Genomic DNA, 27,329 nt, shown 5'->3' with positions numbered 1-27,329 from the left:
CAATTGTCTCATTTGTAACATCTTTGTAAAATATTTTGATAAAACACTGCCTGAAACTTTTGATGGGGTATATTATTTAATACCAGTTCTTTCTCCTGTTCTAAACCGTACCCTAAGTCTTCTGAAGGGTAATACGCTACTGTTGTGTTGGGTTAGCTTCGGACCCGGTTAATCGAAGCTGGTGGCAGTGATACCGATAGTGTGCAGACTTTTGGGTGATGCTGAAGTGGCTGCGGGGTTGATAATTATTGTTCCTGCCTGAGTGGGAGTAGTTATCGCGTCGCTGCAGCGTGCCCAATAGCCAGTACATAGCAGGCAGCTTTTCTGGCGACTAATTACCCAGGGTGCAGTACCTAATCTGACCTGAGAGTAAGGGGGCGCCAGAGAGCTGCAAGTGTTAAGTGGAACTGTAAGCGGGATATACATAAATCCCTGCAGTTTGTGGTATATTGAAAGCAGTGGGATACCTAGAATAAGCCCCTGCTGTAAACTAAGAGGTCAATAGCCCTGTGTGTGTTGTTTCATCACATTGTAGCAGTGGAGGGATAACTAAGATAAGCCCCCCTGCACATGTGATAGCCGTCTGCTGGCCTAAAGTCACCTCAATCCGTGACGTAGGGGTGACGGTCACGGTGGAAATCCTGACCAATTGGTGACAGCGGTCAGGGGAATCGTGACAGGAGGTAATACGGTTCTCCTTTCAAAGGAGTTGTACATGAGGGAAGCTAATAGGCAATTACTGCAAACCAATACATATCAGCGGTTAGAAAATGATCCTACAAATAAATATAAAAATGATCTACGCTCCTTGTTGAGAACACAAGTGGAGATAGGAACTTTATCCAAAAAACAAGCAGAAAAATTACTTCCTGAGATCCCTCAAAAGCCCATTTGGTACCACGTCCCAAAAATCCACAAGTCAATAACAGAGCCACCTGGCCGTCCTATATTGTCGGGAATAGGCTCTATAACGGAGCCTTTGTCGCGCTATTTGGACTGGCTACTCCACCCATTGCTCTCTGATATTCCTTCATACATAAAGGATACAAAACATTTTTTGGAGGTGCTTAGGGGGTTCACATGGCAAGAGGGCTTTAATCTAACATCAATAGATGTAGAGAGCTTATATACTCGCATACCACAACAGTTGGCAGTAGAAGCGGTAAAGGATATTTTGTCATACACAACAACAGATGAGAATACAGTGAGGTTTATTAGTGATGGCATTTTTTTTGTAATAACACACAATGCGTTCCGTTTTGACTCCAGGTGGTACCTTCAAACAGATGGTACCGCCATGGGGACACCGGTCGCATGTACATTAGCCAACCTGTTTTTGGCGGTTTTTGAAAATCGGTATGTGTATACGGAAAGCAATCCCTTCTTAAAACATATCAAATTATACCTCCGTTTTGTGGATGATGTATTCATAATTTGGGATGGGGACAACCATACTTTTAATAGTTTTGTTGAGCATCTAGAGCAGACTAATAACATGAATATGAAGTTCACTTCAGTTTTTGGGGGGTTAAATTTGCAATTTTTGGATGTGAAGGTCAGTGCAGAGGAGGGGAGGTTAAACACAGAAATTTTTCGTAAGATTACAGCCACTAACTCCTTATTGCACTATAGGAGCGCACATCCACATTATATGAAGGATTCCCTCCCCTTCAGTCAGTTTTTAAGGGTTAAACGAGTGAACAGCGATCCAGAAAAAAGCAGACAACAGACCCGTGAGTTATATGACAGGTTCAGTGCTAGAGGTTATCCCCGGTCAACTTTAGATAAAGCCTTAAGGTACCTTCACACTCAGCGACGCTGCAGCGATACCGACAATGATGTCGATCGCTGCAGCGTCGCTGTTTGGCTGTGCAGGAGAAGTGCAGAGAAGCAGAGCGCCGGGGACAGACAGCGGTAGGTAAGTATGTAGTGTTTGTTTTTTTTACTTTTACACTGGTAACCAGGGTAAACATCGGGTTACTAAGCGCGGCCCTGCGCTTAGTAACCCGATGTTTACCCTGGTTACCAGTGAAGACATCGCTGGATCGGTGTCACACACGCCGATCCAGCGATGTCTGCAGGGAGTCCAGCGACGAAATAAAGTTCTGGACTTTCCTCAGCGACCAACGATCTCCCAGCAGGGGCGTGATCATTGGTCGCTGTCACACAGAACGATTTCCTTAACGATATCGTTGCTACATCACAAAAAGCAACGATATCGTTAACGATATCGTTATGTGTGAAGGTACCTTTAGTCAGGGCAGACAAATCAGATGTCAAATCCTCACAGGGAGCACATAAAGATAAAAGGCAGAAAAGATTTACTTTCAGTTTTTCCTTCGGTCCCTTGGATTCAGCAATAAGAACAGCAGTCAGGAAGAACTGGCACATTTTAGAAAGAGATCCTGCACTAACTGAACTGGCCAGCAGAGGCCCCTTATTTGTGTGCCGTCGGGGTAAGAATTTAAAAGACATTTTAGTCCATAATAATATCAGTACAACCCGATCTAATTGGCTTCAGGATGGGACTCCTCAAGGTAACTACAAATGCGGTCACTGCAATTTTTGTGGGTATCACATGATTGACAAACTAATAAGGCTAGGTCCTGTCACACATAAAGTGCAGCAGTTTATTTCGTGCAGGACCACATATGTGGAATATGCCTTGTTCTGCCCATGTGGATTTTACTATATTGGGAAAACTATTAGACCGTTGTTTGTGAGGTTCAGAGAACACTTCAATTCGATCAGCACTGGTAAGGGTGTCCCTCGGTTAATATCACATATGCGTTCACATCATGGAGGGGATTCGTCAGTTTTGAGATTTGCGGGACTAGAAAGAGTAGCTCTGTCTGATCGAGGAGATCATAATAAATTACTTCTGAGAAGAGAGGGGAAGTGGATCATGAGGGTTAATGCTACAGGACCCTTGGGGTTAAACGAGAGACTGGATATGTCAGTATATTTATAATGGAGAGTTGGCAATATAATATGATGTTGGTTGCACAGTTCATGTTCAAGATTTCATATTTATGTAAGGTGCTTATTCTCACATTGTTTTTAATCACTTTTATGTTGTGATTATGCAGGTGAGTGAGTGGCCACCTGGTGGTGGTTTCTGCTACATAGAGTCCTCTCACTCACACTCTGTATCAAGACCCGAGGAAGCGCAGCAGCGTGATACGATCGTCGTCTTTTTATATCACGTTTCTCCCTGCTATTTCTGCATTTGGCATGTGGCACAATAAAGACTGAATATTAGCAGATGGTGAGTTCCCACTTTTTTCTACAGTTTTTGTCATCTTTCAAAATGTTTGGTTCCTATTTATTTCCAGTCTCGGTTTCTTCCCAGATCACTGAGCCGTTCTAGTAGAGGTGCTCCGTGTATTCTTTCCTTGATCGTGTATGAGAGAAGATGAGGAAACATTTGTGTGTGGAAGACGTCAATACTCAGGAATGTATTCAAACATGCTGTTTTTGTATTAAATAAAATAACGCATGATTGAATAAACTTCTGAATATAGACATCTTCCATACACAGCGGCGTGGGAGGTATCCACAAATTTTTCCATATCTTCTAATTCATTGGTTTGACTACCCGTGGATCTGCAGCAGCTGTACAATGATTTAAAAAAGTTTTTAAATCATGTATCAGGTTAGCATAATCTGATTAATAATTATCATTGTATGTCGGATAAAACCCTATTTGCACTACTTTCTCCCTAGTGTTTCATGTTGGTGCATGAGGCACTCCCAATATACATAGCTGCCAAGTACGTGGCCTTTTTCTTGTTAGATATTATTAATTTTCTGACAATCTTCCTTGGTCTCGGGCTTTGTGCAAGATCAATCAGCTCAAAACTACGTGGTCAATGACCTGAAAAGAGCTGGGACCACAGTCTCAAACATTACCATTAGTAACACACTACGCCGTCATGCATTAAAACCTTGCAGGGCACGCAAGATCTCCCTGCCCACACCAGCACATGTCCAGACCCATTTTGAGGTTCACCAATTACCATGTGGATGACCCAAAGGAGGCAAGAGAGAAGGTATTGTGGTCAGATGAGATCAAGATAGAACTTTTTAGTATCAACTCCACTTGCCGTGTTTGGAGGAAGAAGGGCGAGTATGACCCCAAGAACACCATACCAACTGTAAAGCATGGTGGGGAAAACATCATACTTTAAAGGGCACCTTTCTGCTATGGGAACAGGACGACTGCACCGTATGGAAGGGAGGATAGATGGGGTCATGCATCGCAAGATTTTGGCCAATAACCTCATTCTCTCAGAAAGAGCATTGAAGATGTGTCATGGCTGGGTCTTCCAAGACAATGACCTAAAATACACAGCCAGGGAAACTAAGGAGTGGCTGTGTAAGAAGCATTTCAAGATCCTGGAGTGGCCTAGCCAATCTCCAGACCTGAACCCAATAGAAAATCTTTGGAGGGAGCTGAAATGCAACATTGACAAGTGATAGCCCCGAAACCTGAAAGATCTGGAGAAGATCTGTATGGAGAAGTGGGCCAAAATTCCTGCTGCAGTGTGTGCAAACTTGGTCAAGAACTACAGGAAATGTCTGACCTCTGTAACTGCAAACAAAGGTTTCTGTACCAAATATTACGTTCTGTTTTTCTATTGTATCAAATACTTATTTCATGCAATAAATTGCATATTCTTCTCTCCCCTACTTCCCTCCCCCTTCCGACTTTCGGTTTGTTTTCCTTTTGAATCAATGCAATTAGAACTGTAATAGGTATTTTGCTACACATCATCTCATAACCGCATACCAAGCATATGATAGTAGGCTTTGTTTAGTCTTTGTCATTAGTATGTATGCTTCCGGCAATATTTGAATTTATGTATGTAAAGATTTTATTTTTAATTCAATAAATACAAGGTTTAAAAATGCAAATTAATTATGTAAAAATCATACAATGTGATTTTCTGCATTCTTAAAGAGAATCTTTCACCACATCTGTCGCAGATTAAGTAACCTGTATAAGCCATAGCAGAGTGGTTTAAGAGAATAGTGGATAATAGTATAAAATGTAAACCACTAATCTAGCAAACAGTGATAAGGAGAGCTATACATGAATACTAGAAAAATCTATACACTAAATTATATAGCTAAAATATAGTGAATAATTATATATCTTTATTTCAAAAAAGGCATAAACGTAGGCACAGTGAGCTAGCTAGGGTGACAAAGCAGCAGGAAAGGTATTAGTTTCTAGGCAAAAAGATCCCATGTATAAACCTAAAAACCTGATATGCATTTGTCTTCAAACTAGTCGGAGTGCATTACACATACAATAAAACAGTAAAGTTGAAAAGACAGTGTTAATACCTGTGGTCATCTCCTCCTGCTGGACTGGTGCCAGATCCCAACACGTGTTTTGGCACGTTGCCTTCGTCAGGGGGTGTCACAGGTTGGAGACTGCTGAAGAGTCCTATCTCCTTATCAGATGCCTTGTTGTGGATAAATCATGTTTTATCACTTCATATTAATAACCTCTTCCAGGCTATAGGGTGGATGCTGCCTGAAAGATAACTCTCCAGAGCTTATTTTACATAAAGGAGGAGTACCAGTGTGATGTGTAATGGCCGCTCTCTGTTCTCCTGATCTCAATGCAGAGCTGTGTGCGATTATACCTGACACATCTGCATGTTCCTCTCAGCTTCAGTTTCCATCTTGCAGGCATACAGTTTTGCAATATTGTTGCAATACAGCAGAGCTGAGAGAGAAGCAAAAAATGTGTCTGCAAACACACAAATTAAATTTCTCTGATTCTGTGTTAGTTACTTGTGTTAGTTACTTGTCTCGCACTGGTATCACTGCCTTTCATTTAAAATAATCTCTGGAGGCAGAGATTTCTTCCAGGCAACATCCTCCACAGAGCCTGGAAGAGCTCATCTATATAAAGTGATAAAAGATGATTTCTCAACAACAAGGCATCTGAGATGAGGCATACAGGTATCACTCTCATCAGCATTCTATAACCTGTATGCCCATATTAATAGTTAAGGTAGGTCAAATGTGGTGACAGATTCCCTTTAACACTAGAAGTCCCAGAGAGGGGTCATTTAACATTTCTACCTTTGGAACCTTTGGAGCTCGAAATTTCTGGGACTTCTAGTGTTAAATTCCACATCACAATACTTTCTACGAGCAAACCCTAAAAAAATTCAACACCTAATTATACGGGCCTGTGATTGAGGAAAACCTGTGACGTCTCAGCATTTAGTGGCTACTACTCACCTGTGCAGTTATCTGCAGTAATCTCCTTTTTACACCGCTCATCACCCCTCACAAATGTCTCTGTAGAATTAATATGGGACAGGTATTTACCCTGAAAACAAATAAGTCACAGACAGATGAAGTTGTTTGAAGAACAAAAAAGATCATAAATGAACATGACAAAACTGAAGTAACAGCAGTAGTTATTGCATAGCTGCAGGTCTTATGTTTAAAGTGAACCTGTCAGCAGTTTTGGAAGATATAACCATCACCATTCAGGGCTTATACACAGCATTCTATAATGTTGTATATCTGCCCCAACTCGACCTGGAAGAACTGAAAAATAACTTTTATTATATTCACCTGCGGGGCGGTCGGGTCCGATGGGTGTCGCTGGTCTTGGTCCAGCGCCTCCCATCTTCTTATGATCGCCGTCCTCCTGCTTGCTTCTTGTGGATGGCGCGACCCTGCTCCCCGACATTATGCTCCTGTGCAGGCATACTTCTCTGTCCTTTTGAGGGCAGAGCAAAGTACTGCGGTGCGAAGGTGCCTGGGCTCTTTGACCTTTCCCTGCACCTGTGATCTGCAGTGCTTTGTGGGCGGCGATCATAAGAAAATGGGAGGCGCTGCACCAAGACCAGCGACATCCATTGGACCGGATGGGTGTCACATTATAGAATGCTGTGTATAAGCGCTGAAAGTTGGTGACCACATCTTATATCGGCCAAAACTGCTGACAGGTTCCCTTTAAATTCATCACAATTTCTGGTTGGCACTCAACAATAGTTAGAAGACTTTGGTGTTCTGTAGTAGTGGATGCCCCTCAAAATAATAGTGCAAAATACCATGGCACGCACTTAGGAAATTAAAGATTTGTTGGCAATTTAGCATATGGAAGTGATCAAGTCAGAGACAGGCCAAAACATTGTCCATCCTTTCCAAATCCTGTATAAACCCAACCTGTAGGCTCATAATGATAAATGAGGAGTCTCCATGATCAGAAAATGGTGAGAAGATCCAGACAACATCTAATGTCTATGATCAGCTTTATTCTCTCATCTCCACCAAGTATACAGCAAGTTAGATGTGCTTGGTTCTTACAGCTCCTACAAATTCTCCAACCAGCCTGAAATGTTGACACCCGAGAGGATGGTACATGTATTTAGCTTCTACCAAATTGCGACCTGCCCATCTACAAACTGAGGATTCATGGAAAACGAATCAGTTAATTAATTTTAACTGATCCGTTAAGGTCTAATTTATATATAGGAAAATATAAACTTTGGACAGGGCTGGTGAATCAAAGAAACTCAGTGTATAATACTGGTCGATAGAACAAGACTGAACACAAGACCTTCACACCCTGCTACCCATCATAAGGGAGATTTCATGACACCTTCTCTCCATCTACCTGATGATCCTGAGGAACATTGGGATATTCTTGTTTATAGTCCTGTGGAAGAAGAGGACGGGGACATCTCTCTGGTGTTGTCCTCTCACTGGATAGAACTGGAGGAAACACATACAGGGACTGAATTCATTATTTGCATACAGATAATTATACGCTTTGTACATTTTGTCTTGTCTATTACCTGGTGATGTGAGGGGCTGGGACATCTCCATCATGATGTCCTTGTATTGATTTTTGTGTCCTTCTAAATACTCCCACTCCTCCATGGAGAAATAGACGGTGACATCCTGACACCTTATAGGAACCTGACACATACAATGATATTATCATCCCCCCAATCCCTTCATAATGTTACAGTATAATGTCCCAGCAGTGTCACCTCTCCAGTCAGCAGCTCAATCATCTTGTAGGCGAGTTCTAGGATATTCTGGTAATTGATATCCTCATGTATCAGGGGGTGAGGTGGAGGCCCCATGATAGGGCTTAGGGGTCTTCCCCATCCCTCAGTCACAGGGGTCTGACAAAGCACATTAGAGGTCTTCTTCACTACTGTGTAATCCTAGTTATGGAGAGACACATTAATAAGTCTTACTACAGACATTTCCAGACTCCTCACCTCTCAACTTCTGTCTGTTATTCCCATAGATAAGAATGATGTAATGTGACGTCATCAGAATTTCTCACCTCTCCAGTAAGCCGGAAGAGGATCTCTAGGGTGAGGTGTAATATTCTCTCCATCATCTTGTCCCTGTTGCTATCCATATTTGACTGGTCTATTAGTACAATTCTCTGGAAGATCTCAACTGAGACGATCAAATATTGTAGGGACCTGAAGGGGGAAAAGATGAGGCAATGTAATAAAGATCCCATGCAATAATACAATTAGTGGAGCTAATAGGGGAAAACATATGCTGAGACACAATGTTTAGATCAGGGGTCTCAAACACGTGGCTTCTGAGGCTCTTTATGAGACCCACAGGCACTTTAGACCCATTGATGTTACTGGCACTGTTCAGGCATGTCAACACTTTCTTTCAGTTGAATGTGCTCTCTACACAATAATATCAATGCCAATCAGAAGCCAGCAGCTGACATGTGGTGACGGTGTATGATGTCATTGGTGTTCGTTTGGCTTTAGGCCATCTCCTCAGCACTCCTCTCTGTTCTCAGGCCATCTTAAGGCTGTCTGCTCAGCACTCATCTCTCTCCTGAGTCTGTCTCCTCGGCGTTTCTTTCTGCCCTCAGGCCACCTCCTCAGCGCTCCTCTCTGCCCTCAAGCCACCTCCTCAGCGCTCCTCTCTGCCCTCAAGCCGCCTCCTCAGCGCTCCTCTCTGCCCTCAGGCCACCTCCTCAGAGCTCCTCTCTGCCCTCAGACCACCTCCTCAGAGCTCCTCTCTTCCCTCAGGCCACCTCCTCAGAGCTCCTCTCTTCCCTCAGGCCACCTCCTCAGCGCTCCTCTGCCCTCAGGCTACATCCTCAGTGTTACTTTCTGCCCTCGACATGCCCCTGATGTGCCTAAACAGTGGAAACCCCCCTCAAATGACACCATTTGGGAAACTAGACCCCTTAGGGAACATATCTAGATATGTGGTAAGCAACTTGACCTCCCAGGTGCTTCACAGAAGTTTAGAACATTGATCAGTGAAAAAAACAAAACACATTTTTCCCCCAAAAAAATCTTTTTTTGCTTCCAATTTTAGCATTTTGATAAGAGTAACAGGAGAAAAATCGATACCCAATATGTGGAGGAAAACAACTGTTTGGGTGAATGACAGGGTTTGGAAGGGAAGGAGCACCATTTGACTTTTTTAATGCAAAATGTGCTCGAATAATTAGCGGACGCCATGTCGCACTTGGAGAGCCCTGATGTGCCTAAACAGTGGAAACCAGCCACAAGTGAAACCATTTTGGAAACTAGACCACTTAGGGAACTTATCTAGATGTCAATTGTCTATTGATCACCCCCTGGTGCTTCATAGAAGTTTGTAATGTTGAGCCTTGGAAAAAAAACAAAAACTTTTCCCACAAAAATCTTTATTAGCTCCAAATTTTGTATCTTCTCAAGAATAACAGGAGAAAATGGACCCCAAAATTTGTTGTGCAATTTCTTCTGAATTAACAGATAACCCATATGTGTTCGAAAACTATTTTGAGGCACAGTGCAAAGCTCAGAAGGGAAGGAGCACCATATTACAGTGCAGATTTTGCTGCACTGGTTTGAGGGTGCCATGCTACATTGGCAGAGCCCCTGAGGCACCATAACAGCAGAATCCCCATAAGTGACCCTATGTTACAAACTAAACCTCTTAATGAATTAATTTAGGCGTGCATTGATTATATTGATACAACAGGTGTGTTTTATACCACTGGGCAGTGAATAAAAAATAATTTATAATACTACCACCAAGATTGTGCATTAGCCCCAAGTTTTACATTTTCACACTTGGAAATGAGTAAAAATGGCACCAAAATTTATCCCACCATTTCTGCTAAATATTGAAATACCCAACATGTGGTACAGTACTGCTTAGCCACATGGCGAGACTTGTGAAGGCCCGGAGCGCTGTTTGCCTCTTGGAGCGCAAATTTTCATAGAATAGTTTGCGGACTCCACATAAAGAGTCCCTAAGTGCTAGAAAGCAGAATCTCCCCTCAATCAAACACATTTTGGAAATTATACCCCTTTGGGAATTTAGCTACAGGTGTAGTGACGATTTTGACTCCATGGGTGTTTTCCAGAAACAGGCAGTACTGGATGTTGCTGAGTGAAAATTGCAAATTGCCATTGTAGTGACCAGTATGCTGTAGTGACAAGTACGTTGCAGTCACCAGTACATTATGCCCAGCTCATGCTTCTCGAGACACACACCTGTAAATTAAGCGGCCTCTCATCACTACAGAAATGCCAAACATTTGGGCGCTAAATGTGGTTTAGACACACTGGGGCTCAGAAGGGAGGGGGTCATTTGGATTTGGGAGTGCAGAATTTACTGAATTTTTTTTGGGGGACGAGGAGCCATTTCGCTTTTGTGCTGCCAGTAACGTGGAAGCCCGCTATATTTCCGTTAACAGATAACGGACCTGCATGAGGACTTGCTTCTAATGTGGATTGAACTGACAGATGAAACCCCCCAGGGATCCATTCACTGTAATAAGGCAGCAGAGTAAGGGCAGTCTCACACGTCCAGATAATTCCGGTACCGGAAAAATCGGTACCGGAATTATCCGTGTCCGTGTGCCCCTGCGTTTCTGTGGCACATCAGTGTGGCACACGTGCGGCACACGTGTGCCGCCCGTGTGCCCACTGGGTACCACACGCACCGTGCAGGAGACAGCGCTAGAGATAAGCGCTGTCCCCCCCCACTGGTGCTGAAGCCGCCATTCATATCTTCTCGACAGCAGCGTTTTCTGTAGAGAAGATATGAATAATCGTGTTTAAAATAAAGATCCATGTGCCCACCCCCCTCCCACCCCCTGTGCGCCCCCCCCCCCCTCCTGTTATTAAAATACTCACCCGGCTCCCTCGCTGGCTGACGCTGCTTCCTGTCCTGGCCGCACCTTCTACTGTATGAGCGGTCACGTGGGAGGTGGAGCCGCATATTCATGACTGTAATCGGCGTCCCCACGTGACCGCATACAGGAGCTGCGGCCAGGACAGGAAGCAGCGCCAGCCACCGAGGGAGCCAGGTGAGTATTTTAATAACAGCGGGGGGGGAGGGGGAAGCGCACAGGGGGTGGGCACATGGATCTTTATTTTAAACACGATTATTCATATCTTCTCTACAGCAAACGCTGTGTGCGGTACGTGTTTTACACGGACCCATTGACTTTAATGGGTCCATGTAATCTGTGCGCTCCCACGAACACTGACATGTCTCCGTGTTTGGCACATGGAGACACGGTCCGCAAAAAATCAATGACATCTGCACAGATGCATTGATTTCAATGTGTCTACGTGTGTCAGTGGCTCCGGTACGTGAGGAAACTGTCACCTCACGTACCGGAGCCACTGACGTGTGAAACCGACCTTACTGTGGACTCCGTCTGGTCTCTGTTCAGCTTTGTCCTTTTTTTCCAAAAGTGCACAAAACTGTGGTTGACCGCGCTTTTATAGTCGTCTAAAAAGACGAACACCACCGGATCATAGGCCGGATGGGTCCACATTGTCTCCATCTGCCTCATTATAGGGAATATTCCACCTGGGATTCTGTCTGAATCATTTATTTCAGAGATTTACATGGAAACCCTGGTGTAAGTGCTCAATGCAGAGTAAATGTGAGCCAAGACCTACTGTGATCTTTGGGAGGCAGAATTAAAAAATCAACAGCAGGTAAAATTGGTTTTATTTATTTTTTACGCCGTTCAAGTCAGTGCGATTACAGCGATACCGGATTTATATTGGGTTTTTGTTTGGCTGCTGTCACACACTAAAAGACGCTTTTTATTGCAAAAAAACAGTTCTCTAGTATAAGTACATATAATATTTCCATATTTCAACCGACAGAGTCATTTGATGGCTTGTTATTTGAGAGACAAGTTCATGTTTTTATTAGTACCATTTTTAGGCACATGACATTTTTTGATCGATTTCTATTCCGATTTTTGGGTTATACAAAGAACACAAACCAGGAATTGTTTTTTGGGATTTTTTTTATACCAATCTGCATGTGGTAAAATTGATAAGGCAGCTTTATTCTTCATGTCAGTACGATTACAGTGATAACCCATTTATAACTTTTTTTTATGTTTTGGCGCTTTTACACAATAAAAACTTTTATAGAAAAAAATAATTATTTTTGTATCGCTTTATTCTGAGAGCTATAGCTGTTTTGTATTTGTTCGCTGATGGAGCTTTAGGACGGCTTATTTTACGTTTTCAGTGGTACAATTTTTTTTACATTTGTCTTTTTGATCGCGTTTTATTGCACTTTTTGTTCGGCGGTATGATCATAAAGCATTGTTTACTGCCTCGTGGTTTTTTTTTTTATATAGTGTTCACTGAAGGGGCTAACTAGTACAATAGTTTTATAGAGCGGATCTTTATGGATGCGGTGATACCAAATATGTGCACTTTTCTTTTAACATAAATAAATGTATGTGTTGGAATAATAGGTTTTCATTTTATGGTGTTTATTTGGAGATTTAAAAAAAAATAAAAATTAAAAAGTGTAAAAATATTTTAACTGTTTTACATTATCCCAGGATGGCACATCACTGTATTGTGACAGATCGCTGATCTGATGCTCTGCAATGCTTCTGCACTGCAAAACATCGAGGCAGTGTCTGACAGGCAGGGATGGAGGCATGTCAGCTCCTGGTTTTTGCAGGCGCTCACAGTTCTCCTTCCCTGAAGGACCCCAAGGCCATCTTATGGACAGGGGTCTCCATGGAGACCATCAGGACAACGCGATCACATCATTTTGTGCCGATGAAAGCATACAGGGAGACCCTTCTTGTGCGATCTCCTCGATGTCACTGTCATTACTGACAGCAGCATCACAGAGGTTAAACGCCAGCGATTGATGCTAGCATCGATCGTGGGCATTGCTGCAGAGTGTCAGCCATCATACAGAGCTGTTACCCACACCCGACTGCGGCAACGTACATGTACTGCGCTTTATGGAAACACAGCTCTCTTAACATCAGTGTTTGTAAACCATAACCAGGAATGGGTGAAAAATGCAGAAGTCGTGAAATTTTTCTATTATACTTTTTCCTTGATTGTTCCACCCATGCTTTTGATTTCCAAATACTGATATAATATACTGAACATGTGAACGTGGCCTTAGGCAGAGACCTTATGATCATGTGTCCGCTGGGTCTAAAAAAAAAAAAAAAAGCCTCGGCTGTGTGAAGCTTCTGCTCAACACACAACGCTCAGGCCATGTTCACACAATCCTTTTTTTAATGCGGAACCCCCGCGATTTTGCCGCTGCGAGTCCGCAGCTGTTTTCCATGCAGGGTACATTACAATGTACCCTATGGAAAACAGGAACTGCTGTGCCCACATTGCGGAAAATCCCGAAAAAAGCCGCGCTGAATAGCTGCGGTAAAAAAGAAGTACCATGTCACTTCTTTTTGCGGAACTGCAGCGGTTCTGCACTCATTGACCTCCATTGTGAGGTCAAACCCGCAGTAAAACCCGCAGACGAAAAAAATATCTGCGGGTTTTCTGCGGTTTGTGGTGCAGAACCGCTGCAGCAGGAAGTGCGTGGGCGGAGTGTGGCTGTCCCCCTGTGCCCCAATCCCACCCCCCCATGCTCCGATGCCACCCCCCGTGCTCCGACGCCCCCCCCCCCCGTGCCCTAATCTCCCCCCCTTATACTTACCGGGCCTCCCGGTGTCCGTCCGGCCGTCTTCTCCCTGGGCGCCGCCATCTTCCAAAATGGCGGGCGCATGCGCAGTGCGCCCGCCGAATCTGCCGGCCGGCAGATTCGTTCCGGGCACATTTTGAGCACTGTGATAACCACACAGTGATCAAAATAAAAAAAAAGGTAAATGCCCCCACCCCCCCTTTATCACCCCCATAGGTAGTAACAATAATAAAATAAAGAATTTCCCCCCCCCCCCACTACAGTTAGAACTAGGGTTAGGGGAAGGGTTAGGGTTAGGGGTAGGGTTAGGGTTAGGATTAGGGGTAGGGGTAGGGTTAGGGTATTTTCAGCCATTTTACCCTAAAAAAATTTCCTAGAAAACACACAGACTCTGCAGAGAAAACTGCATAAAAAACTGCACTAAAAACCGCATCAAAAACCGCATCAAAAAACGCACCAAAAAGCACCAAAAAACGCACCTGCGTTTTCTGCCAAGAGCTGCGGTTTTTAGTGCAGAAAAAACAGCAGGGAAATCAGGAACGTGTGAACATGGCCTCACGGCGCTCTGAGCGAACAGGAGAGAAGACAAATAGTGGTGATAACCAGATTCTGTCTTCTCATCAGGGGACACTCTGTGCTCTGCAGTATGAACTCAGCTGGTCAGTGCTTATGCTGCACAGAGCTATACTAATGAGGGCAGTGCAGTGAACTTGGCTCACCGCCTTGGACAGAGGGACAGAGACCCAAATCTGGGACTGTCCACTGGATCCTGGATGGTTCGGAGCAATGCCTGGAGGTCGGTGACACTTCGTGCTGTGTCATTGTCAATGGGTCGCATTTGGGGGCAGGATTCTGCCTTATATTTCACTGATAACAGGAGCCGAAGGAGGACAAAGCAGGATACATGCCACAAAGATGGCCTGAGCGCTGTGTGCCTTATGTCTGTCCCCCAGAATCTGTCGTCTACATGAATAATGGTGAAGATTGTCACTACATAAACTACATAAGTCACAGGGACTCCAGAAATATGGCTGAAGAGTGATGTAACTGAGGTTGCCACGGTGGTAGCCATGGCCAGGGGCTGGCTGGCACTTTTCAGCCAGGGGGGCAATCACAAGGCCCACAGAAGCAAGCTGACTGCAAAGACACGAGACTGGAACTAAGATTACTACATACATAGGTGAACTGAAAGGAGCTTACTAAAGAGATATGGGAGCAGAACGAAGCTTACTACAAGGCTATGGAAAAAGAACGGAGCTTACTACAGAGATAAGGGAGCAGGGCCAAGCTTTCACTTACTAAGTCTACTACATAGATAGAGCAACAAAACCAAGCCTCCTACGTAGATATGGGAACAGAAACAAGCTTACTGCATACTTATAGTACCTGAATCTATATTACTACATTAATACAGTACCAGAACCAAGCTTATTGCTTACATACGGTGCCATTACAAACATACCTACAACTCCAGAAACACGGACATGTAAAACACACAGTATGGCAGGGGCGTTGTTAGGGTCATAAAAGATCAGGGGCCCAAGCCCCAAAGTGCATTTCTCCCCATATGGCCATTTAAAATAGCATCTATACATGTATAATTAAAGTATACCACGGTTACTAACCAAAAACACACAATGCAATGACCAATATTATAAAATTACTGTTATAAAATGCCAAAATAATACGGCTACACAATGTCCACCACCATAACCACTACACAGCGAATACATAATATTATATTACCATTACCTCTACATAAAATACTTTATACAAAGTCCAATGATACCACCATGCACCTTCTACTACATAATGACTGAAACACATTACACTGTTACTAAATAAAAAAAAAAAGGAAAAAACGCTACTAAAGAGCAATAATAGCACCTTGTAGTAACAGTATATTGGTAGATCCCAGCCCTGCACATACATGTGATTACAGTACAGTCATATATAGTAACTTACAGATAACGTTCTTTCTGATTCGGGTGCCCCGAAAACTATTAATGTCCCCATTTATAACAAATAATGTCCTGAGTGCCCACCCAGCTCTGTATACAGTGGGTACAGAAAGTATTCAGACCCCTTTAAATTTTTCACTCTTTGTTACATTACAGCCATTTGGTAAATTCAAAAAAGTTATTTTTTCTAATTAATGTACACTCTACACCTCATCTGGACTGAAAAAAAAATTTAATAATTTTTGCAAATGTATTAAAAAAGAAAAACTGAAATATCCCATGGTCATAAGTATTCAGCCCCTTTACTCAGTATTGAGTAGAAGTACCCTTTTGAGCTAGTACAGCTATGAGTCTTCTTGGGAATGATGCCACAAGTTTTTCACACCTGGATTTGGGGATCCTCTGCCATTCTTCCTTGCAGATCCTCTCCAGTTCCGTCAGGTTGGATGGTGAACATTGGTGGGCAGCCAATTTCAGGTCTCTCCAGAGATGCTCAATTGGGTTTAGGTCATTGCTCTGGCTGGGCCAGTCAAGAATGGTCACAGAGTTGTTCTGAAGCCACTCCTTTGTTATTTTAGCTGTGTGCTTAGGGTCATTGTCTTGTTGGAAGGTGAACCTTCGGCCAAGTCAGGTCCAGAGCACTCTGGAAGAGGTTTTCATCCAGGATATCTCTGTACTTGGCCGAATTCATGTTTCCATCAATGAGAACCAGTCGTCCTATCCCTGCAGCTGAAAAACAGCCCCATAGCATGATGCTGCCGCCACGTTTCATTGTTGGGCAGGTGATGAGCAGTGCCTGATTTTCTGCACACATACCACTTAGAATTATCACCAAAAAGGTCTAACTTTATCTCATCACACCAGAGAATCTTATTTCTCATAGACTGGGAGTCCTTCATGTGTTTTTTTTTTAGCAAACTCTATGTTGGCTTTCATATGTCTTGCACTGAGGAGAGGCTTCCGTCGGGCCACTCTGCCATAAAGGCCCGACTGATGGAGGGCTGCAGTGATAGTTGACTTTGTGGAACTTTCTCTCATCTCCCTGCTGCATCTCTAGAGTTCAGCCACAGTGATCTTGGGCTTCTTCTTTACCTGTCTCACCAAGGCTCTTCTCCCATGATTGCTCAGTTTGGCTGGACGGCCAGGTCTAGGAAGACTTCTGGTGCTCCCAAACGTCTTCCATTTAAGGATTATGGAGGCCACTGTGCTCTTAGGGTATGTGCACACGTAGAAATGGTCCACTGCGGATTTTTCTGCAGCGAATTTGATAAATCCGCAGGCCAAAAACACTGCAGTTTTCCTGCGGATTCCACTGTGGTTTTACCCCTGCGGTTTTCTATTAGGGAGCAGGTGTAAAACTGCTGCGGATTCCGCACAAAGAATTGACATGCTGCGGAATGTAAACCGCTGCGTGCACTGCGGATTGCGTTTCCCGTAGGTTTACATTGTACTGTAAACGCATGGGAAACCACTGCGGACCCGCAGCTGTGGAAACACTGTGGATCTGCAACAAAATCCGCAGCATGTGAACATAGCCTTACATAACTAAGAGGGTCCCGGGGAGCGGCCAAGAGGGAGACTACAGGAGTCATTAATTATAACTGCAGCAATTATAAATATCGCTGATAGAAACAAGTCCGGTGTATAGAACCGCAGAGAGGTTTCCCCAGGAGACCCGTGCACTTCTCTCTATTCATCGTCTATGGCATACCTCCCAACCGTCACTCATTGTGCGGGACTGCCCCGATTTTGATGCTTGCCCCGGCTGTCCTGCACGGGACGCAGAGCTTCCCGCAGACAGAACAGTTGAATCTGCTGTCACACGCCCCCTTTTGTTAGGTCACGCCCCTTCCTCGTCGGTATGTTCCTGAGTCTTCCAGTGTGCCTCACAGTTCAGAGAGAGAGGGGACACCTGAGGTGAACATAACACAGCCGGACACAGCCTGGGTGCCGGCGGCAATGTAAGCAGCAGACCATGAGTGGACTGGAGGCTGCTAATGGGACAGATGCAGAGAGATCAGTGAGTAGTGGATGTCACAGAGATGACTCACTCCGTCCAGTGCATTGCGGAGGAGGAGCAGCAGCAGCTCCCTGGGAGAGAGTGACAACACTATCAATGTGGCTGCTTTATTTCCCCAGGCATAAAAGGGTTAAGCCCCTATGACAGTCAGTCACTGTATCATCATGTGCTAATTACAAGCTGCAGCTCCGCTCGGTACACACACGCGGCTGAGGCTCCGCTCAGTACACTTCGTACACAGACACACACACGCGGCTCCGCTCGGTACACTTTGTACACAGACACACACACGCGGCCCTGTTCGGTGCACCTCGTATACACACGCGGCTCCGCTCGCTGCACCTCGTACACACACGCGGCTCCGCTCGGTGCACCTCGTACACACACGCGGCTCCGCTCGGTGCACCTCGTACTGTGAAAGGTGTGCGGAGCGGAGTCGTGTGTAAGAGGTGTACGGAGCCAGGTGTACGGAGCACAGCCGCGTGTGTACGAGGTGTACGGAGTGGAGCAGCATGTGAAAGGAGTACGGAGCGGAGTCGTGTGTAAGAGGTATACGGAGCCATGTGTACGAGGTGTACAGAGCACAGCCGCATGTGTACGAGCTGTACGGAGCACAGCCGCGTGTATAAGAGGTGTACGGAGCCCAGCCGCGTGTATAAGAGGTGTACGGAGCGGAGCAGCATGTAAAAGGTGTACGGAGTGGAGTCGTGTGTAAGAGGTGTACGGAGCCGTGTGTACGAGGTGTACGGAGCACAGCCGCGTGTGTACGAGGTGTACGGAGCACAGCCGCGTGTGTACGAGGTGTACGGAGCACAGCCGCGTGTGTACGAGGTGTACGGAGCACAGCCGCGTGTGTACGAGGTGTACGGAGCGGAGCAGCATGTAAAAGGTGTACGGAGTGGAGTCGTGTGTAAGAGGTGTACGGAGCCGTGTGTACGAGGTGTACGGAGCACAGCCGCGTGTGTACGAGGCGTACGGAGCGGAGCAGCATGTGAAAGGGGTACGGAGAGGAGTCGTGTGTACAAGGTGTACGGAGCACAGCCGCGTGTGTACGAGGTGTACGGAGCACCGCCGCGTGTGTACGAGGTGTACGGAGCGGAGCAGCATGTAAAAGGTGTACGGAGTGGAGTCGTGTGTAAGAGGTGTACGGAGCACAGCCGCGTGTGTACGAGGTGTACGGAGCGGAGCAGCATGTGAAAGGTGTACGGAGCAGAGTCGTGTGTACGAGGTGTACGGAGCACAGCTGCGTGTGTACGAGGTGTACGGAGCTGAGCCGGGTGTGTACGAGGTGTACGGAGCGGAGCAGCATGTGAAAGGTGTACGGAGCGGAGTCATATGTAAGAGGTGTATGGAGCGGAGTCGTGTGTAAGAGGTGTACAGAGCCGTGTGTATGAGCTGTACGGAGCACAGCCGCGTGTGTACAAGGTGTGCGGATCAGAGCAGAGTGTGAAAGGTGTATGGAGCGGAGCCACGTGTGTACGAGGTGTACGGAGCGGAGCCACATGTGTACGAGGTGTACAGAGGAGAGCCACGTGTGTACGAGGTGTGCGGAGCAGAGCCATGCGTGCACAAAGTATACGGAGCGTGTGCAATGTGTATAGAGCGGAGCCGTGTGTGTACGAGGTGTACGGAGTAGTACCGTGTGTGTACGAGATGTATGGAGAGGAGCCGTATGTGTATGAGGTGTACGCAGCGGAGCCGTGTGTGTGCAAGGTATACGGAGCGGAGCAGCGTGTGCAATGTGTATGGAGCGGAGCGGTGTGTACGAGGTGTACGGAGTAGTGCCGTGTGTACGAGATGTATGGAGCGGAGCCGTGTGTGTATGAGGTGTATGGAGCGGAGCCATGTATGAGGTGTATGGAGCTGAGCTGAATGTGTACAAGGTGTACGGAGCGGAGCCGTGTGTGTATGAGATGTATGGAGTGGAGCCGTGTGTACGGAGCGGAGCCGTGTGTGCAAAGTGTACGGAGCGCAGCCGCGTGTGTAGGAGTAGCTATGTGTGGCCATTATACGGTACGAAGTATCATGTGCAGCCAATATACAGTATGGAGCATCATGTGCAGTCATTATACAGTATGGAGCATCATGTGCGGTCATTATACAGTATGGAGCATCATGTGCAGTCATTATACAGTATGGAGCATCATGTGCGGTCATTATACAGTATGGAGCATCATGTGCAGTCATTATACAGTATGGAGCATCATGTGCAGCCAATATACAGTATGGAGCATCATTTTAGAACACCTCATGAATACGCATATCACAGTAATAATAACATAGATTTTAAATATTTAAATAACTGTGATAGCTTCTGGACATAATAAGGAATGTCGCAAGATTGAATAGAACACAACAGAGAAAAAGCACACGACAAAAAACTTCCAGAAGTACAATATATAAACAAAATACTAATTTTATTAATAAAATCCAATATAGGTAACACACGGAGGAGGGGAACAGAACACCCACTCGCAAGTGTCCAGAACAAGACGCCCACAATAACGCAAATAGTAGATAAACATACACTATCACAAATAATGGCATCCTTCTATTGCGCACTTAACCCAATGGGTCCATAGCATAGCATTCCCCACACACGGTATGATAGCCACATAAGTTGGAGCAGCCACAATAGCTGAATAATTACCTATGCAGTTAGTAAATACTGCGGGCGTCCTCCCCGACGCGCGTTTCGGCGATTTGTAGCCTTTCTCAAGGGGTGACGAAAGAACAGGAAGAGGGAGTTTAAAAAGCCCCGAGGACCAATCACAACCCGATGTATTAATTCCCAAATCTGGCACAGGTGTAGCGGCCAGTAGCTAGCCGCTGAATGCATCACTGCGCGTCTTACTGCAACTTCCTGTGACGCGCGCGATGCCATGGTAACTAGATGCCCCAGCAGAGTGTTTTGGCAATATTTGCATTTTTACTATGATATTATTGTTCTTATGCTTTCTTATCTAATAATGCCTGTACTCATGGGAAAGTTCGACTCTGTATGGTCTCTGAATGATTTAAATGCATATACATGGTTGGCATGTTGTTTAAACATCAATACAGTGAGCTGCCGTGTTGGTATTACCTTAATTATATGCACCTCGCTGTGTCTATTCTTTCTTACCAGCATCAGTACGCACGCGCGCCATGATCCTGGCTCCCCCGTCGGCCTGCGGCGTCTTTAGTGCCATGGTGACGGTCATGTGATATGACGTCACGCGGCACGTGACGCCGCCGGGGCATCTAGTTACCATGGCATCGCGCGCGTCACAGGAAGTTGCAGTAAGACGCGCAGGGATGCATTCAGCGGCTAGCTACTGGCCGCTACACCTGTGCCAGATTTGGGAATTAATACATCGGGTTGTGATTGGTCCTTGGGGCTTTTTAAACTTGCTCTTCCTGTTCTTTCGTCACCCCTTGAGAAAGGCTACAAATCGCCGAAACGCGCGTCGGAGAGGACGCCCGCAGTATTTACTAACTGCATAGGTAATTATTCAGCTACTAGATTGTGGCCCGATTCTAACGCATCGGGTATTCTAGAATATGCATGTCCCCGTAGTATATGGACAATGATGATTCCAGAATTTGCGGCAGACCGTGCCCGTCGCTGATTGGTCGAGGCAACCTTTATGACATCTACATCGATACTGTGCCCGTCGCTGATTGGTCGAGGCAACCTTTATGACATCATCATCGCCATGCTGTGCCCGTCGCTGATTGGTCGAGGCCTGGCGGCCTCGAACAATCAGAGACGCGGGATTTCCAGGACAGACAGACGGAAAAACCCTTAGACAATTATATATATAGATTGTGGCTGCTCCAACTTATGTGGCTATCATACCGTGTGTGGGGAATACTATGCTATGGACCCATTGGGTTAAGTGCGCAATAGAAGGATGCCATTATTTGTGATAGTGTATGTTTATCTACTATTTGCGTTACTGTGGGCGTCTTGTTCTGGACACGTGCGAGTGGGTGTTCTGTTCCCCTCCTCCGTGTGTTACCTGTATTGGATTTTATTAATAAAATTAGTATTTTGTTTATATATTGTACTTTTGGAAGATTTTTGTCGTGTGCTTTTTCTCTGTTGTGTAGTATGGAGCATCATGTGGGGTCGTTATACAGTATGGAGCATCATGTGCGGCCATTATACAGTATGGAGCATCATGTGTGGCCATTATACAGTATTGAGCATTATGTGCGGTCATTATACAGTATGGAGCATCATGTGCAGCCATTATACAGTATTGAGCATCATGTGTGGTCATTATACAGTACTGAGCATCATGTGTGATTATACAGTACTGAGCATCATGTGTGATTATACAGTACTGAGCATCATGTGCGGTCATTATACAGTATGGAGCATCATGTGCGGTCATTATACAGTATGGAGCATCATGTGCGGTCATTATACAGAATGGAGCATCATGTGTGGCCATTATACAGTATGGAGCATCATGTGCGGTCATTATACAGTATGGAGCATCATGTGCGGTCATTATACAGTATGGAGCATCATGTGTGGTCATTATACAGTATGGAGCATCATGTGCGGTCATTATACAGTATGGAGCCTCATGTGTGGTCATTATACAGTATGGAGCATCATGTGTAGTCATTATACAGTATGGAGCATCATGTGGGGCCATTACACAGTATGGAGCATCATGTGCGGCAACTATACAGTATGGAGCATCATGTGCGGCAATTATACATTATGGAGCATCATGTGGGGCCATTATACAGTATGGAGCATCATGTGCGGTCATTATACAGTATGGAGCATCATGTGTGGCTATTATACAGTATGGAGCATCATGTGGGGTCATTATACAGTATGGAGCATCATGTGCGGCAACTATACAGTATGGAGCATCATGTGCGGCAATTATACATTATGGAGCATCATGTGGGGCCATTATACAGTATGGAGCATCATGTGCAGTCATTATACAGTATGGAGCATCATGTGTGGCTATTATACAGTATGGAGCATCATGTGGGGTCATTATACAGTATTGAGCATCATGTGGGGTCATTATACAGTATGGAGCATCATGTGCGGCAATTTTACAGTTTGCAGCATCATGTGTGGTCATTGTACAGTATGGAGCATCATGTGCGGTCATTATACAGTATGGAGCATCATGTGCGGTCATTATACAGTATGGAGCATCATGTGCAACAATTATACAGTATGGAGCATCATGTATGGTCATTGTACAGTATGGAGCATCATGTGCGGTCATTATACAATATGGAGCATCATGTGCGGCCATTATACAGTATGGAGCATCATGTGTGGCTATTATACAGTATGGAGCATCATGTGGGGTCATTATACAGTATTGAGCATCATGTGGGGTCATTATACAGTATGGAGCATCATGTGTGGCTGTTATACAGTATGGAGCATCATGTGTGGTCATTGTACAGTATGGAGCATCATGTGCGGCCATTATACAGTATGGAGCACCATGTGTGGTCATTGTACAGTATGGAGCATCATGTGTAGTCATTATACAGTATGGAGCATCATGTGTGGCTGTTATACAGTATGGAGCATCATGTGCGGTCATTATACAGTATGGAGCATCATGTGTGGCTGTTATACAGTATGGAGCATCATGTGTGGTCATTGTACAGTATGGAGCATCATGTGCGGTCATTATACAGTATGGAGCGTCGTGTGTGGCTGTTATACAGTATGGAGCATCATGTGCGGCAATTATACATTATGGAGCATCATGTGGGGCCATTATACAGTATGGAGCATCATGTGCGGTCATTATACAGTATGGAGCATCATGTGTGGCTATTATACAGTATGGAGCATCATGTGGGGTCATTATACAGTATGGAGCATCATGTGCGGCAACTATACAGTATGGAGCATCATGTGCGGCAATTATACATTATGGAGCATCATGTGGGGCCATTATACAGTATGGAGCATCATGTGCAGTCATTATACAGTATGGAGCATCATGTGTGGCTATTATACAGTATGGAGCATCATGTATGGTCATTGTACAGTATGGAGCATCATGTGCGGTCATTATACAATATGGAGCATCATGTGCGGCCATTATACAGTATGGAGCATCATGTGTGGCTATTATACAGTATGGAGCATCATGTGGGGTCATTATACAGTATTGAGCATCATGTGGGGTCATTATACAGTATGGAGCATCATGTGCGGCAATTTTACAGTTTGCAGCATCATGTGTGGTCATTGTACAGTATGGAGCATCATGTGCACTCATTATACAGTATGGAGCATCATGTGCGGTCATTATACAGTATGGAGCATCATGTGCAACAATTATACAGTATGGAGCATCATGTATGGTCATTGTACAGTATGGAGCATCATGTGCGGTCATTATACAATATGGAGCATCATGTGCGGCCATTATACAGTATGGAGCATCATGTGTGGCTATTATACAGTATGGAGCATCATGTGGGGTCATTATACAGTATTGAGCATCATGTGGGGTCATTATACAGTATGGAGCATCATGTGTGGTCATTGTACAGTATGGAGCATCATGTGCGGTCATTATACAGTATGGAGCGTCGTGTGTGGCTGTTATACAGTATGGAGCATCATGTGCGGCAATTATACATTATGGAGCATCATGTGGGGCCATTATACAGTATGGAGCATCATGTGCGGTCATTATACAGTATGGAGCATCATGTGTGGCTATTATACAGTATGGAGCATCATGTGGGGTCATTATACAGTATGGAGCATCATGTGCGGCAACTATACAGTATGGAGCATCATGTGCGGCAATTATACATTATGGAGCATCATGTGGGGCCATTATACAGTATGGAGCATCATGTGCAGTCATTATACAGTATGGAGCATCATGTGTGGCTATTATACAGTATGGAGCATCATGTGGGGTCATTATACAGTATTGAGCATCATGTGGGGTCATTATACAGTATGGAGCATCATGTGCGGCAATTTTACAGTTTGCAGCATCATGTGTGGTCATTGTACAGTATGGAGCATCATGTGCGGTCATTATACAGTATGGAGCATCATGTGCGGTCATTATACAGTATGGAGCATCATGTGCAACAATTATACAGTATGGAGCATCATGTATGGTCATTGTACAGTATGGAGCATCATGTGCGGTCATTATACAATATGGAGCATCATGTGCGGCCATTATACAGTATGGAGCATCATGTGTGGCTATTATACAGTATGGAGCATCATGTGGGGTCATTATACAGTATTGAGCATCATGTGGGGTCATTATACAGTATGGAGCATCATGTGTGGCTGTTATACAGTATGGAGCATCATGTGTGGTCATTGTACAGTATGGAGCATCATGTGCGGCCATTATACAGTATGGAGCACCATGTGTGGTCATTGTACAGTATGGAGCATCATGTGTAGTCATTATACAGTATGGAGCATCATGTGTGGCTGTTATACAGTATGGAGCATCATGTGTGGTCATTGTACAGTATGGAGCATCATGTGCGGCCATTATACAGTATGGAGCACCATGTGTGGCTGTTATACAGTATGGAGCATCATGTGTAGTCATTATACAGTATGGAGCATCATGTGTGGCTGTTATACAGTATGGAGCATCATGTGCGGTCATTATACAGTATGGAGCATCATGTGTGGCTGTTATACAGTATGGAGCATCATGTGTGGTCATTGTATAGTATGGAGCATCATGTGCGGTCATTATACAGTATGGAGCATCATGTGTGGTCATTGTACAGTATGGAGCATCATGTGCGGTCATTATACAGTATGGAGCGTCGTGTGTGGCTGTTATACAGTATGGAGCATCATGTGTGGTCATTGTACAGTATGGAGCATCATGTGAGGTCATTATACAGTATGGAGCATCATGTGCGGTCATTGTACAGTATGGAGAATCATGTGTGGCCATTGTACAGTATGGAGAATCATGTGTGGCCATTGTAGAGTATGGAGCTTCATGTGCGGCCATTATACAGTATGGAGCACTGTGTGGCCATATTTTTTGTTTATAATTATTCTTTATGAACAGTGTGATCAGCAGTGCTAAATGGGTGTGGTTGGGACGTGGATATGGGTGTGACTAGTGAATGGGTGTGGTCAGAGGCGTGGCCTAAAATTTGCCGCGGCGCGCTCCGCAAACTTTGTCCCTCTTTCCCAGCTTCAAAAGTTGGGAGGTATGTCTATGGGACGGCAGAGAACCGAGCCCGGCTCTGATTGCTGACAATGCAGGAGGCGACTTATAAGGAGACGATAAGGGAATAAACCTCATTAATAATTTATATGTTCCCAGAACCTTCTATTAAATCCGACCCATAAATATCCCACATACGGCGACATCAGCGGGAAACAACAGAAGCTCTGGCTCCAGAGAAGGAGAAGAAACGGCCGTCAGTAAGTTATATGGGAGCGAGACTAGGAATGTCACCAGCACTGAGGGGGTTAATGTCCCCTGCCCCCAGTAATGGGGAATCTCCAGCACCTACCTCCACCTGCAGAGCCGCACACCACATATATGGCTGTTCTGTGCGCACAGGACCTGTGATGAGGTCACAGCAGGGGAGGAGTCAGGGGTCACATGATCAGGGGCCTCAGTGTATGCAGGACTCTGCTGTGCTGGTTGTCATGGTGCTGGATGAAGGGAAGTTTATGTGTGGGGTCAGGAGGGATGTACAGGGTGGATGTAGCAGAGCCGTGTGTGTACGAGGTGTACGGAGCAGAGCCGTGTGTGTAGGAGGTGTACGGAGCAGAGCCGTGTGTGTACGAGGTGTACTGAGTGGAGCCGTGTGTGTACGAGGTGTACGGAGCAGAGCCGTGTGTGTATGAGGTGTACTGAGCGGAGCCGTGTGTGTACGAGGTGTACGGAGCGGAGCCGTGTGTGTGCGAGGTGTACTGAGTGGAGCCGTGTGTGTACGAGGTGTACGGAGCGGAGCCGTGTGTGTAGGAGGTGTACGGAGCGGAGCCGTGTGTGTACGAGGTGTACTGAGTGGAGCCGTGTGTGTACGAGGTGTATGGAGCAGAGCCGTGTGTGTATGAGGTGTACTGAGCGGAGCCGTGTGTGTACGAGGTGTACGGAGCGGAGCCGTGTGTGTGCGAGGTGTACGGAGTAGAGCTGTGTGCGTACGGAGCGGAGCCGCGTGTGTATAAGGGTGCGCAAAGCGGAGCTGCATGTGTGCGAGGTGTGCGGAGAGGAGCCGCGTGTGTACTGAGCGGAGCCGCGTATTTATTTATGGTGTTCATAGAGTGGAGCCGTGTGTGTATAAATTGGACAATGACACTCCTCTTCATGTTCAATTCGTGTTAAGGTGAGGACAGTAGATAAATAGGTCAGGATTGGTGC

The 27,329-nt window shown here is 45.3% G+C and overlaps 2 protein-coding genes across 2 annotated transcripts in view; both read right to left on the bottom strand.

The window, feature by feature from the left end:
- Positions 1 to 27,329, bottom strand: part of LOC138664128 (oocyte zinc finger protein XlCOF6-like) — a 130,250-nt gene that overhangs the window by 11,770 nt on the left and 91,151 nt on the right. The window contains exon 8 of the mRNA XM_069750564.1: positions 2,942 to 2,947. Within this exon, the coding sequence (XP_069606665.1) occupies positions 2,942 to 2,947 (6 nt within the window). The remainder of the gene's footprint in view (positions 1 to 2,941; positions 2,948 to 27,329) is intronic.
- On the bottom strand, positions 5,346 to 26,529 carry LOC138667880 (uncharacterized). The gene is made up of 7 exons (XM_069755961.1): positions 26,476 to 26,529; positions 8,339 to 8,483; positions 8,034 to 8,213; positions 7,744 to 7,959; positions 6,265 to 6,355; positions 5,658 to 5,740; positions 5,346 to 5,474 (listed from the first exon to the last, which is right to left on the bottom strand). The coding sequence occupies exons 2-7, from the start codon at positions 8,414 to 8,416 to the stop codon at positions 5,346 to 5,348; spliced, it is 777 nt and encodes a 258-aa protein (XP_069612062.1). The 5' UTR covers positions 8,417 to 8,483; positions 26,476 to 26,529.

This window comes from Ranitomeya imitator, chromosome 2 (assembly GCF_032444005.1).
Source record: "Ranitomeya imitator isolate aRanImi1 chromosome 2, aRanImi1.pri, whole genome shotgun sequence".
In the NCBI taxonomy this organism is placed as follows: domain Eukaryota; kingdom Metazoa; phylum Chordata; class Amphibia; order Anura; family Dendrobatidae; genus Ranitomeya; species Ranitomeya imitator.
This window is presented reverse-complemented; position numbering and strand designations above follow the sequence as displayed.

Coding starts and splice junctions, on each gene's coding strand:
- LOC138667880 (XM_069755961.1), bottom strand. CDS start 8,416: ATGGATAGCAACAGGGACAAGATGATGGAGAGAATATTACACCTCACC. Junction 7,960..8,033: donor TTGAGCTGCTGACTGGAGAG/GTGACACTGCTG, acceptor TGTATGTGTCAG/GTTCCTATAAGGTGTCAGGA. Junction 5,475..5,657: donor GGAACATGCAGATGTGTCAG/GTATAATCGCAC, acceptor ATCCACAACAAG/GCATCTGATAAGGAGATAGG.